The sequence below is a fragment of the Panthera onca genome, chromosome B1 (assembly GCF_046562875.1).
Source record: "Panthera onca isolate mPanOnc1 chromosome B1, mPanOnc1 haplotype 2, whole genome shotgun sequence".
Lineage (NCBI taxonomy): Eukaryota > Metazoa > Chordata > Mammalia > Carnivora > Felidae > Panthera > Panthera onca.
Window position 1 is genome coordinate 151,077,225 of NC_138342.1, and position 13,733 is coordinate 151,090,957.

Below are 13,733 nucleotides of genomic sequence, written 5' to 3' on the forward strand. Positions count from 1 at the left end.
ATAGCTTTATTCTAAAAATATGATTTACATTTGGCTAAGAGTTTTTCTAATTCATATTACTTTGTAGGGTTTTATATAGTATCTTTGTATCATGAAATATATTTTAAGTATTTAATTTAAAATTATTGCTATGTTCTAGGAATACACTTAAAGTTACTGCAAATAATTTCCATAGAAATTTGTGTCAATTTCTAGTTATCTATATAGACAATTTTATATGTCATTATTTTATAAACCTGAAGACATCTCATCATTGTTTAACACATAAAGTGCATTTATAAATGGCTTAAATGAGAATAAAACTAGTCATAAGGGGTTGAGAAAATGGTACTGAGCCTGAACATATACAAAAGATATGAAAAATAAAAGATGCGTTGTCTCAAGGGAATGGAGATTTATTTGCAATTTACCAAGTAAACGTCATTTCTTAACAAAGAAAAGCTTTTTTTTTTTTTAATTTAGATCTATGTCACAATGGAACAGGCTGACTTCAGAGTAATCAGTTACTACCGGTTACTTAAGAATTTTAGAATAATTTGGACAATTTTGTATCAGGAGTTAAATGGTGAAGATTCTGAATTCGGGAGGGAGCGTGAACTGAAACGCCTCAAAGGTTTATTGTTTAATTCTGTGAATGTAGATGAGAGAGCTAAAATGAATTTAAAGAAGGAAAAAATTATGAAAATGTCAGGTGTAAATCGAATCTTATTAGAAAAATAGGTTTATGCATGTTCACGTCAATTGTTCTCACGTGTGGAACTTTGCCAATAATCTAGATGTTTCATGTTTTACCCCAAACGTACTGAATTCAGCACTTAGAACAATTGCAGTTACATAGAAGGTGCCTGACGAATATTTATTTAATCAGTGATTGAATTATAATCTCCTGTGTTGAACATCAACCTGTATATATTTTTCAAAGCACATAAGGGATTCTGATGTGCTGCCAGGGAGCAGAATCATTATTTTTTAAAATAGTATTCTACCACCTCTAAAATTTTCCTTTTATTTTACTTATGTATGAACCATAAAAGATACTGAGAAAAATGCCTGTTAAGACACTATGAAATTATCCAGTATTACTGTTTATTACTGGCTGTTTTGTAGACGGACAGTTTGACAAATATTTAGTCCTTCTTCAAGGATAGTCCAAGTGGTGTTTTAGAATTCTATTGTTAATAGTTGGAGAAAATTTTGACCCATATAGTCTATTCGTGTGTCGTTCAGGCAAAATATTATGCTTACATAATTAAGAGATGGCCGAATCCAATGACTACTCTGCTCATATTTCCCACCAGGAATCATTTGTCTTGAAAGCATATCACAAAATCCCAGAAAAGTTGACTTCTTTTACATTTCCAATTTGAAGGAATTATTCCATTAACAGTCTGTAAGAGTGTGTGTACGGGCACACATGTGGATGAGTGCATTTGTGCAGAAGAGATGGAAAAGGAAGGAGATGTAGGCAGCATTAAGATGGAAAGTGTAAAAGACAAAAATGAGTAAGAGAATCCCGGCTGCTAGCTCAGGAGTTCTCTTTCTTCTGTTCTAATTTCTGGGAGAAGCTTCTTCAGAATATTTTCCCTGCCCTTGTTATTTTCAAATCCTAGGGAGTTAAATTTTATGCACCATGGGTTCTAAGCATCTTTGTAATGGAAAAATAAGCATCACTACTTTTTTTTTTTTTTTAAGTAATGAAAATAACAGCTGTCTCCCTATGGAGGTTCACTTTGTTTCCAAAGAGGAATGGGGGCTGGGATAGAAATTAAATTAATACAATTTGTAGTGTACATTGCTTATTTATTCATGAATAGCATATATAGTAAAGAGCATAAAATGGGACCGTTATATTTTACCACTCCTTATAGTACCTGAACAAGAAAATAAAAGCCTATGTATCTGCTGAAGAAGACATTTCTTAGAAAGGAATAAAAGTACAACTGGTATAATGGATATTTCAATCGTGTATTTGCTTGGGAATACGTATTTATCGTTACTATACTAAGAAAGTGTGCCCATATACACTGTATTTTTCTAAAATACTGTATTAAAAATCACCAGATGGTCTCATAGCCACAAGCAGTAATTCTTATTTTTAGCATCTCTTTGAAATGTCAAAGTGAATGAAATGATGCACTTTAAAGTCTACAATCTAGATGTCATAGAAACTAGAGCTCACTGTGATTAAAGATTATTTGGTGATCACTGAGATGGACAGGATTATTCCCACACTGCTATGAATGACCATCATGGCCAAAATAGAGGGATGTGGTAAGAAATTATGAAGGCAGTGTGGACAAGAGGACTCAGTTGTCATTATATTCAAAATGTTGGTCTTTTATAGAATTCTAATCCTCAAGTCATACCTTTCCACTGCCCATTATTAGATAAGTTCAGTTAAAGAAAGTGGTCTTGTCAAAATTATTTGAAAAACTATACCTTTAATTTTGCTTAAGCAGATTAGGCAATTGGGATTTAAAAATTTTAATACTTGGGGTGTCTGGGTGGCTCAGTCGGTTAAGCGTCCGACTTCGGCTCAGGTCATGATCTCACGGCTCGTGAGTTCGAGCCCCGTGTCAGGCTCTGTGCTGACAGCTCAGAGCCTGGAGCCTGTTTCAGATTCTGTGTCTCTCTCTCTCTTTGCCCCTTCCCCGTTCATGCTCTGTCTCTCTCTGTCTCAAAAGTAAATAAACGTTAAAAAAAATTTTAAAAAAACTTACAAAAATAAAAACTTTAGTACTTGTCACTTAAGAAATTGTGCAGTCTTTGTAACTAAGTTATTCTCTGAAATGCACACGAAAATCACAGTATGTCAGAACTGATTGTGCCATTTCAATAGCTCTATAGCAGCAAGCAAGAGTCCAGAAGCCAAGCATAGGCAAAGAAATAATCTGGTTCCAAAACTGAATACCCAAATTAACTAGAAAAAGCTAGTTATCACAATAGTGTGTGTAATAGATGACAATAATTCAAAAGACAAGCTTCTAATTAGAAGGATGCAAAAAATATTCTCTGAGTCACTAGACAATTCTTGACTAATCTCAGTGAACCAAGGTAACTATTAAAGGTTAATTTCTATTGATTGTAGACATTTTTTTGGTTAGATCGTTAAAATGCAAATCCCTGGGGTAGAAACCATACATATTATTTTAATATATATTTAACCAATCTCATGATTTTTATAGTCTTTAACTTGTTAGCCTACTGAATACTGATGACTGATGTATGAATATGAATACTCATCGACCAAATGTAAGTTTATGCAGTATGCATGGAGTGGCTTGCTTTCTCTACTAGTTCAGCGTCAATTAGATGAGAAATGCAGATGGTATATGCTGATAAATTTTGGGAGGTTTTTCTATTACCTGTCGTACAAAGTACATGAAATCTATCTTGGATTAAGAGACAGGACCTCAAAGATTGTTAATGATTGGTTGGTCTAAGGACTGTGGCATATTTTCAAACTACAAGTTTCATTTTTAGAGGGCTCTAGTTGTTGTTAGAGACATCTATGAATTTCAGTATTTCCAATTTCCTACTTTTAATATTGAGAGTATTTTCTACTTTTAATATTGACAACTCCCATAATCCCTTGAGTCCATTTCGTGGAGTGTGTACTTTATAGATGAAAGGAAAATTTAACTGCCAATATTCAGTCCTCTGAAGTGACCAGCAGGTTGAGGTATATCATGTTAAGTACACACAAGTATATTGTAAAAAAGTGGGATGTATAGTATGGAAGATATACCTATCTTTCTCTTAAAATCACAACTGACAGTGCTAAAGTAGTTAACAAATTTCTCTCTTCTGTTAAACATGTTGGCTTATTTTTTCACATTTTCTTTCTAAAATTCCCATTATCTGCCATGAGGTTTTGGGAATTCATAAACCCAATGTATTCATATTTTAGGGATATATAGGTTTTAAAACATTTATAGTTTAAAGTTAAGGTAAACATCATTAGACTATATCCACAGAATAGGAATTGATGACAGAATAAGTAGCCAGAACAATCTCTCTCTATTTCTTTTTCAACGTTTTTTTTTTTTTTTTTTTTTTTTTTTTATTTGTGGGACAGAGAGAGAGACAGAGCATGAACGGGGGAGGGACAGAGAGAGAGGGAGACACAGAATCGGAAACAGGCTCCAGGCTCTGAGCCATCAGCCCAGAGCCTGACGCGGGGCTCGAACTCACGGACCGTGAGATCGTGACCTGGCTGAAGTCGGACGCTTAACCGACTGCGCCACCCAGGCGCCCCGCAATCTCTCTCTATTTCAAGTTTACTTATTTATTTTGGAAGAGAGAGAAAAAGACAGTAAGCTGGGGAGGGGCAGAGATAGAGGGAGAGAGACAATCCCAAGCAGGCTCTGTGCCCTTAGGGGAGAGCCTGAGGCAGTGCTTGATCCCACGAATTGCCAGATCATGACCTGGGCAGAAATCAACGGTCAGAAGCTCAGCTAACTGAGCCACCCAGGCGTCCCAGTTGTCATAACAACCAGGAGTTGGATAGGCTCTGCAGGTGATTAACTACCATGGAGAAACATGTGGAAAGGTTAGAGAAAGGTTAGAGAAATTTTAAAGATCGTTGGCTTTCTTTCTTCTACACTGGAATCTTTCTGGAATCTATTTTGAGTGGTAAAGAAAGCTCCAGATCCTCCCTAGAGTTGAACTTCAATTCTACTGTTTGGGAAATAAAGAAGTACAGCATATATATATGCTGAGTAAGGTACAAGGTTTCCTAAAAATTTGTGTAGTATGGAACTATAAATTTCCATGGTTGAAATACATAATAATAAGAAAAATTGCAATAAACTGCATGTACAAAAGTTACAAACTTTTTAATGTGGCCATTTCCAAATACTTGAAATATCCATATTAGAACTCCAACTTGTATGTGGGTCACTAGTGTATATGGACACGTTTTAATTTCCTCACTATTAATAGTTTTCTGGTTGGTTTAATTTGAAATATTCAGGTTTGACACAGGGTTTATTGCGGCAACTACTACCTTGAGATGCTAATTGCAGTGTGGTTTCCTGTTTAAAACAATCTATAAGTGTTCGTTAGAGCGGACATATTCCTTTAAACCTTTTGAATTGAGCCATCCAAATATTGTCATTGTTGCCATATGAGTCACGACTGTACTTTCTTAGTATAGTAAGGCAACGATAAATACGTATTCCCAAGCAAATACAGAGATTTCTACCGTACCAGTGCCCCTGCTGAAAAATTGTCCTGTGGCTAGTATTTTTACATTCCAAGTTTCAGGTATAAAAGAGACATGTTTTAATATTCTCAAATATGAAAATAGTGATGTCTGTGAATTCTGGGGTGGGGGGAATAGGTGCATGACATTTCTTTTTGCGTCTGGCAGAATTCACTGAATTTAAGCAATGATGGAGAGCTTTTGAAATAGGATGTGTAAAGTACAGAAAAATGTATTCAAGTATTTCAGAGACATATTGAGACAATGTGGTTTATCATAACTTCGAACCACACAGCTTTTCCTCAGGGAACACAAACAACGTTGTGTTCTAATCTATCTTTAGTACAAGAATATATTTCCATGATTTTGATTCATATACACCAAGTAAAGAAGACTGTGTTCAACTTTCGGGTGCACAGTCTGCAGAATAAGAGTAACAATTTCTTTCAGTTGTGACATTTGCCTTTAATGCCAAATATGGTTTTTGTGTGTTTGCCTGTTTTTTCCAATAATGTTTTAAATTACTTATGAAGGAGGGCAGTTTGGTCCTTCACTTAGCAAAAATCACTGAGCATACATTATTTTTTCACAAGTTATTTTTAAACACTACAACTGGATACACCAAAGTTCAATAACTTTGAGAACTTTTTAGCTTTAAATGGCAGTTCTTGCTTTTAGTTTGAGATTGACTAAAATTCAGAAAATAATACCATTGGATTCAAAGACTGGCTTATTTTTTCCTCTTAAAGCTGAGTTAATTGTTTCTTAATGTTTAAACTTTTCTCTGTCAACCTTTTGGCACATTGAGTTTCTATTCAGCAAATCTGACCAAAAATTAAACATATCTAAAGAGCATTCTGGAGCTTTTTAAAAATACAACAATAATGATAAAAATAATGCAGAAAAATAGCAAAAATTCAAAAGAATCAGAACCTGGTTCAATTTAACCAAGAACTCTATCATATATTTGTACTTAATTACACTGCATGAAATTAGTTAATGCCCCATTGTAACTGAAATAATTCCATGGGTTGCTGATAAATTTTAAGTAAAAATTGTATTTAAAAGTGTTCACATCTAGTGAATAGCATATATATTGAAATCATTAGTTCAGAAATATAAAAACAACCAATCCTCACTTTATAGAAATGACTTATTTGTATAATTTAGAATTAAAATCTTCCCTCCTTACATTTGGAGCTAAGAGTTTGAACCTATATAACTTTGATCGGAAAACTGTTCTTATTTAAAAAATCTTTCATAAATCCATTTTTGTTTTAACTAAATTCATTTTTATCAAAATGTAAATACTATAATCCCATTGAACTTTAAAGTCTCATTCTAAGCTAAAATATAAAAATCTTAATGAACTTTGTTCAATTATATCAAAACATTAAACATAATTACATACAGACAATTAAGCAGCTATTAAAAAACTAACAAAACAAGGGTGCTGGCTTGCGGTTTTCAGTGTTTGGCAATAATTCCAAATACACACCTATAACACTTACTTAAAAATGATAATGTTATTTTCAGTATTTCCATCTTCATTCATAGAGATATAGCTAGGAAAAGCAGATTTTGTATAGAATATGATCTGTTAAGCCATTTGTTTGAGATTTCCAAAGAGGGAAATATTGTATTTGAAACAATTAGATTTAGTATATAAATAACAAAACTTTTTAATTTTAAATTTATGATTTGAAGTTTTTTGGTATCACATAAGTTGGGCCGGTAGTATCTGTATGTGCAATCCTCGGAGGGCGTGAGTTTTCTACAGAATTAACTGATTATTTTCTGTTTTGTAACTATAGCATAAGAACATGTTTTAAAGCTTCAAGCTACTGATGTTTAAAGTCTTCAACATTTTCCCTTTTTCCATTTATAAAGTTAATTGTGCAAAATTTACTTTTGTAAGATTTAATGTCATTGAGCTGAAAAGCAAGAAATTCCAAAGAAGTTTTCACGTGTACTATTAGGTGACATTATATAACAACACAAACACATTGGCAATAATATGTCCACTTACATGATATACTGTGAAAGGACAGATAATCTTAAAGTAATATGAAATAGAATCCTCATAGTATATATTTTTGTATCCATTAAAAGCCTCTTAATATGCCTGTGACTTTGCAGAGCAAATCATAATAATACCTTCCCATTTGCCACTTTAATTTGATGGTCCTTATTTGTATACCACACACACACACATACACACACCCATGGCAAAGAAACTTTCCTTTGAATTGATCGTTCGCACTTGCATGCCCCCGGAGGCTTAATCTTGTTGCTGATGAATATCCTCATGCCTAAGAATTTTATAGATAACCCAGTAGAAAATGTTAAAAATCAAAAAGGCTAATGGGAAACAAGCTCGAGAGATGGTGTCAATCTTCTTGGCTCTGTCGATAAAGACCTTCCTCATTTCATCAGGGCTTTTCGGCATTACCTGGACAGGATGGTTTGGGCCCTTTGGGGTCACACCATCTTTTGCTTGCAGACATGGCCCCATTCCATAGGCTGTGAAGCTGAATCGACTTTCCCTTACCTCATCATCCTGTCAGAAGAAAAACATAAGAAAACACTTGAGTCATGGAATAGAGCATGTATAACAGGCATTTCGGATTCGTAATGTAAACTGTATCATGACAAAGGTTACAAGCATATAAAGATTGAGTTGCTTTGTTTCCCATTCAAGTTTTACTGATTTATCCTGCTGCATCATATAAACGTGTCTATTAAGAAATATGAAACTCTCAAATAATATGTTTTATTGGAAAAACTAAACATTCTGGTATTATCTACGTATTGCTACAATATATAAATAAGTTGAGCAAGCAAAGGAATCTATTGGGATCTTATACATGTTCATATACTATGTTTTTGGGTTTTTTTACATAATGTGGATAAATAATATGATGTCAAGGGGGAAATATCAAGATCATTGACTGGATTTTTCTTTTTCATAGAGGCAAACTTTAATGTTTATTTCCTATAATTTTTATATGACTTCATTGGAAAATACACTCTAGCTCAAGAATGCTGTTTGGGTTTTGTTATCCTCACCTAATGTGACTTCTATGTTTTACACTAAATCATCTAGAAGACTCTAAGATAGTTTATAGAGTTTATTAGAGTTTATAATGAAATTCATTAATGAATAACTTAATTTAATTCATTTATTTATAATGTAACAATAGACAACTGCCAATTAATTAGGGGTTTTTTTTGTTACTAAAACTGAAAGTTTAAAAGATGACATTTTCTAAAGTTGTTTTAAAGTTGTCAAAGCTCTCCTTTTATGAAAGTAATTTTTAATGGTAATATAGGAGACAAAAGTAATTGGCTCAAACTCTTGAAAAATTATTTTGGGTCTGTTTAAGCAGAGGCTCAATAAAATGTATATTACAAAATATGAAACTGAAAAATGGAAATTAAAATGGATTCTGAACATGAGAAGATGATCAAAGTTCATGTAATAATGTTTGAAATAGTTTTTTGGGAATAATGGAGTAAGGCAATTTCACATGAAAAATAAAAACAAATAATTCTTGGGAAACAGCTGAACTGTAAGATGCATAAGCAATTGAATTGTGAGGAAACAAATCTGAAGTAAATGCCGATGATCCTAATTATACTTAACTGCTGTTGTAATCTTATAAAAATTGGAAACTGAATTTTCAGTACTCTTTAAAAAAGATGTTCATTTATACTGGCTTTTTTTTTTTTTTTTAGTTTCCATGGAAATTTTAAGGCTAAATTATTATTTGCCTTGAATTTTTTATGTCCCAGAAAAAAGTGGATATACAAGAAATTAAGCTGTTCCTTTGTAAGTGCTAAGACAGTTTCCTTATAATTTAGGAAATCATGCTGTTGTTTGCATTTCAGAAAAAAAGTGTAGATCATTGGAGAATTCATACAACTTTTGGGTGCAAATCAGCTGAATGCTGAAGGATATATAAAATAGCCTTTTAACCTATATCAACCCATGTGTCCAAAAAAAAGCCATCTCAAAATAGGACAAAAGATAATTTCTCAATGAGCATTTACAATGAGGTGTTGACATATTAGTTGAACCAATTAAGAGATGGGTTACAAAAATGCTAGAATTTTAGGATTCTACTGTATTTAGTAAAGTAGAATCCATTTATTTTTTCCCCCTAGCTTTACTAAAAAACAACTGGCATATATTACTGTACAAGTTTAAGGTATACAGCATGACCGTTTGATTTACATATACGATAAAATGATTATCACAGTAGTTTTAGTATCCATCACCTCATATAGATAGAAAAAAAAGAAGAGAAAAAAAAATTCTCCCTGGGATGAAAATTCTTAGGATCTACTATCTTAACAACTTTCCTGTAGATCATGCAGCAGCATTAGCTATAGTCATCATGTTGTGCATTACTTTCCTAGTGCTTATTTATCTTATAACCGGAAGTTTGTGTCTTTAACCACCTACCTCCATTGACTACCTTTCTAACCATCAATTTGGAAGAACTTAACTATGTTCAAACCCTTAGAGACTCCACCCACCCCACCCCCCACCCCGCTCCAGTTCTCCATCTCAAAACAGAGACAATCTTTTCAAGATTTAAGATATTCAGTGAACAACCACATTATGTTCCATGGCATCTTTCCACTAACTGTGAGTAGAGGGTTAATCTCAGGCCTGGGCTGATGAATGACTTCTGATCCTTTCAGCATCATTTCCTTGAAAACAATAGAGCTCACTAAATGGGGAAGGTGGAGTTTGCTACATTTACTGCGCGGGGCACCGCTGAGTGATGGCCTGAAGGCCCTTGGGCTACGTGACCAGAACATAGACAAGTCTGGTAAGAAATAAGGGCTGTGGCTTCTTTGTGTCAATGTGATAACATATGCTCTGACGTTTGTCCGTGGCAGCGCGTCTACATGCGCCTGTGGATGAGGCCCAAAGCAGCTGTGCTCATGAGTAACTGCCCTGCCTCCTGGGGAGATGAGAAAAAGCTACCTCTGATGTGCCGGCTGCCTCACATGCTCCTGTAGGACTGAGTGAAGCCTAGTGTGTCTGGAGGGTCTGATTGACACATTTAACCCCGCATTTCAACGGTGGTAACTGAAGCTGACCTGGCTTTCAGATCCTTTCAGACTCAATATGGCCCAAAGTTCAGGGAGGGAATTTGATAAGAATGTTGATACTGATCCCCCCTGGGGCTGAGATAGCCAAAGTCCCACGGAAAATAACTGGGGATAAATCTTACTCTCGTAATGTGGAAGACACAGAATGATCCCTTATTGAATTGGTAGACGGGTGATTAATGAGATAAAACTGAAGGAGACCAGGGTGATAAAACCGAGGGGAAAATGGCTCAAAATACAATTTTCTTGTCTCCTATTTAGTTGATTATCTGTGAAACGGAAACCACTTGGTAGAAAGAGAAATTAGAGCAAGTAAAGCAAGCAGGTTCATGGCCTGTAAGTCCACTTGGGAGTTGGAAGAACATTGCATTTAATCCCTGATGTTACTTCTTTGCAACCTTAGGCCAACAACACTGGAAACTAGTGAGTATTGTGTAGTCCCGTCCAACAGAAATATACTGGGAGCCACACATGAACACCGTGTGTATAATTTTCAATTTAAATTTTACACTATCTACCATTTTAATGAGTTAAAAGAAACCAATGAAATTAAGTTCAGTATTACATTTTCTTTAACTTAGTATGTCCTAATATGATTTAAATATTTACTCAAAGTAAAAAGGAGATCTTCTATATTCTTTATTTCATGCTAAGTCCTTGAAATCAGCATATATTTTTAATACACCTCTGTTCAGACTCTATATTTATTTTTTTTAATGTTTTTCAAGGTTTATTTATTTTTGAGAGACAGAGAGAGAGAGACAGAGTTCAAGCAAGGGAGGGGCAGAGAGAGGGGGAGACCCAGAATCCGAAGCAGGCTCCAACTGACTGAGCCACCCAGGGGCCCCTCAGACTCTATATTTCCAGTGCTCAATAGCCACATGTGGCTTGTGGCTACCATTTTGTATGAAGCAATTATAACATAAAGAAGCGGGATCTCTTTACTGTGAAGTACCAGCTGATATCTGTGGTCTATGCTTTCTAGGATTGACATAGGGATATATATATATATATATATATATATATATATATCCCGCGATATATATATATATATATATATATATATATATATATATACACCGCAGCATGAAAAACAATGTTAGCTGTGAACGCTGACTTCTAACGTGCTGCAGCTACTGGCCAGCATGTAACCAATGACCCTTTTGGAGCAGGTAAACTCTGGGGTGGTATATGAATCTATGCTGAGGACCAGCTTCCTGGTTCTCCCACTGCTGTGGGAGACATTGAACAGCAGAAGTAGTTACGTTAAGGGAAGTGGCAAACCTGGCCTGGCCATGTGATAAATAAAAATGAGCCTAGCCAAACCACATTCTCTGACCTAAACTCTGGCAGACACTATGATCAGGGGAGTCCTCCAGGCGTGGGTTCCCCATGTACTTCTCCTTCTGGAAAGGCAGGAAGCTACACATGATTCATGGGTACATTTGCTTTTATAGCTGCCATGCCGGGTTTTGCCGGTAGGCAAAAATTCTGGGCTATTCACAAGAAAGATCATGGCCAGAGGTAAATCTATTAGCTCTCTTTAGGTGGCTTTTAAGACACAGAATGAAAATTGACAGGAGTCCTATGAAAGATTTCCTGGCACATTTTTGCCAGCTGGGAGGAAGGAAATCTGTTCCAGTTCCGGCAGCTGCTTCCTTTAAGGAACCCTGTTAAATATGCTGCTTTCATCTCAGAAGTTAAATCAATGATGCCGGTGGGGAAAGGAAACAAAAGGCACTGATATGGGCTGCTGAATTTACTCCATCCATGAAGGCAGTTGAAACAAAGAAGACTGGTTTGAAGGCTGGGCTCTCCTTGCCCAGCTCGGAGTGGAATATCCAGCAGATAGTATCACCTTTGGCTAAATGCATAAGTGGAAAGGACATGACACATGCATGAGGGATCTTGCCATTTCTGGTTTGAACTTAATCTCGGGCAGTTGTTTCCTAGCCCCGTTACAATTGGATGTACTAAATGGGAAGCCATTAGAATTGCTTAAACCTTCCTTTGTGGTGACTATTAAACAGTACAAGATTCCAGGAAGGTACGGGGCACTTGGATGGCTCAGTGTGTTAAGTGTTTCATTTCAGCTCAGGTCATGATCTCACAGTTCCGTGAGTTCAAGCCCTGCATTGGGTCTCTGCTCTCAGTGCAGAGCCTGCTGTGAATCCTCTGTCTCTCTCTCCTCCTCCCCGGCCTCACACTCTCTCTCTCTCTAAAATAAATAAACATTAAAAAAAAAAAAAAGATTCCAGGAAAGTAAATGAAACTCTTAGTTCTGATTAAAGAAATAGTGGAAGCAGGGGTGCTAAGTCCTTCATTAATTTTCTCTAGAATAGCTCTATCTGGTCTATGATAAAGCTAAATATATCCTACAGTCTGACTGCTGACTACTTGGAGTCACTAAAGAAGTCCCTCAACAGCCTCTACCATGATAAATAGTAAAAACTGAAGAGCTTCAGAAGGACAAAGGAGGATGGTATGCCTTTTTTAAAATATTTCATTTTTAAGTAATATCTACACCCAGCATGGGGCTTGAACTCACAACCCCAAGATCAAGAGTCACATACTCCACTGTCAGCCAGGCTCCCCGAGGCACTGGTATACTTAACAGACTGGACTAGGGTTTTCCTGTTAGGTTTATACAAAGAAAAAAGCCTGACCCTGTGTATCTTCATGTGGTGTAGACCCAGTTAAGGAAATGTGAAATCTCCAGCTTATTATCACAAACTGGTTTGAAACAGCTTGGTCTAGGTCACTGTCAAAAGGAAGTTGGTTAATGATAAATGGTAGTTTCTCTCTCTGAGGAGAAATTCAAGGGAGGGTTTCGTAACTAGTGGCCCATGTGACTAGGTAAAGGTAACTAATTAACCTGGTTAGAATTCAGGGCCCAGCCCCATCAGACCAATTTCCAGAAATAATTGGAGGAAACCATTAGGAATGATTTACAAACAATAAAGGACAAACCATTATCTCTTCTGCATCCCTGTATGAGAAAAACAGCTTGTATGTAACACTATTTGTAATTTGGCAGATACATTTTGATTCCTGTTGACCATTTTGTATAAAGTGACTGGAAGACGGAATGAATTTGAAAGTGGAACATGAGCAAACGAACTGTGACAGGTCTGAGGTAGGCAACAAATAGCCCAAGTTCCCTCTCTGACGCCTTAAAATCCATCAGCTCTAGAGGCATCTGCTATGAAAACACATGCAGACTGGAATTTCTGAAGAAGACTCAACAGTGGTACTGTAAGACGGCTGCCAGAATTCTAGACTGGAAATCTCTCTGATCTATTTGAATGGCAACTACTGATACTCTCTTGTGCTCTGGTAGAAGCAGTTTCCAAACTGAAGGAACCCAAAGGGCATCAGACTTTATTTAGGCTTAAAAAAC

General features: G+C 35.7%; 1 protein-coding gene across 3 annotated transcripts in view; it reads right to left on the minus strand.

The window, feature by feature from the left end:
* GLRA3 (glycine receptor alpha 3) overlaps nt 1–13,733 on the minus strand; it is a 235,028-nt gene that overhangs the window by 34,731 nt on the left and 186,564 nt on the right. For 2 of the 3 annotated variants that reach the window (XM_078445600.1, XM_078445597.1), the window contains one exon: nt 7,365–7,766. In XM_078445600.1, coding sequence (XP_078301726.1) covers nt 7,488–7,766 — 279 coding nt within the window. In that variant the 3' untranslated portion in view covers nt 7,365–7,487. Of the gene's footprint in view, nt 1–7,364; nt 7,767–13,733 lie in introns of those variants that run through there. The other variant, XM_078445598.2, reaches the window with a different exon arrangement.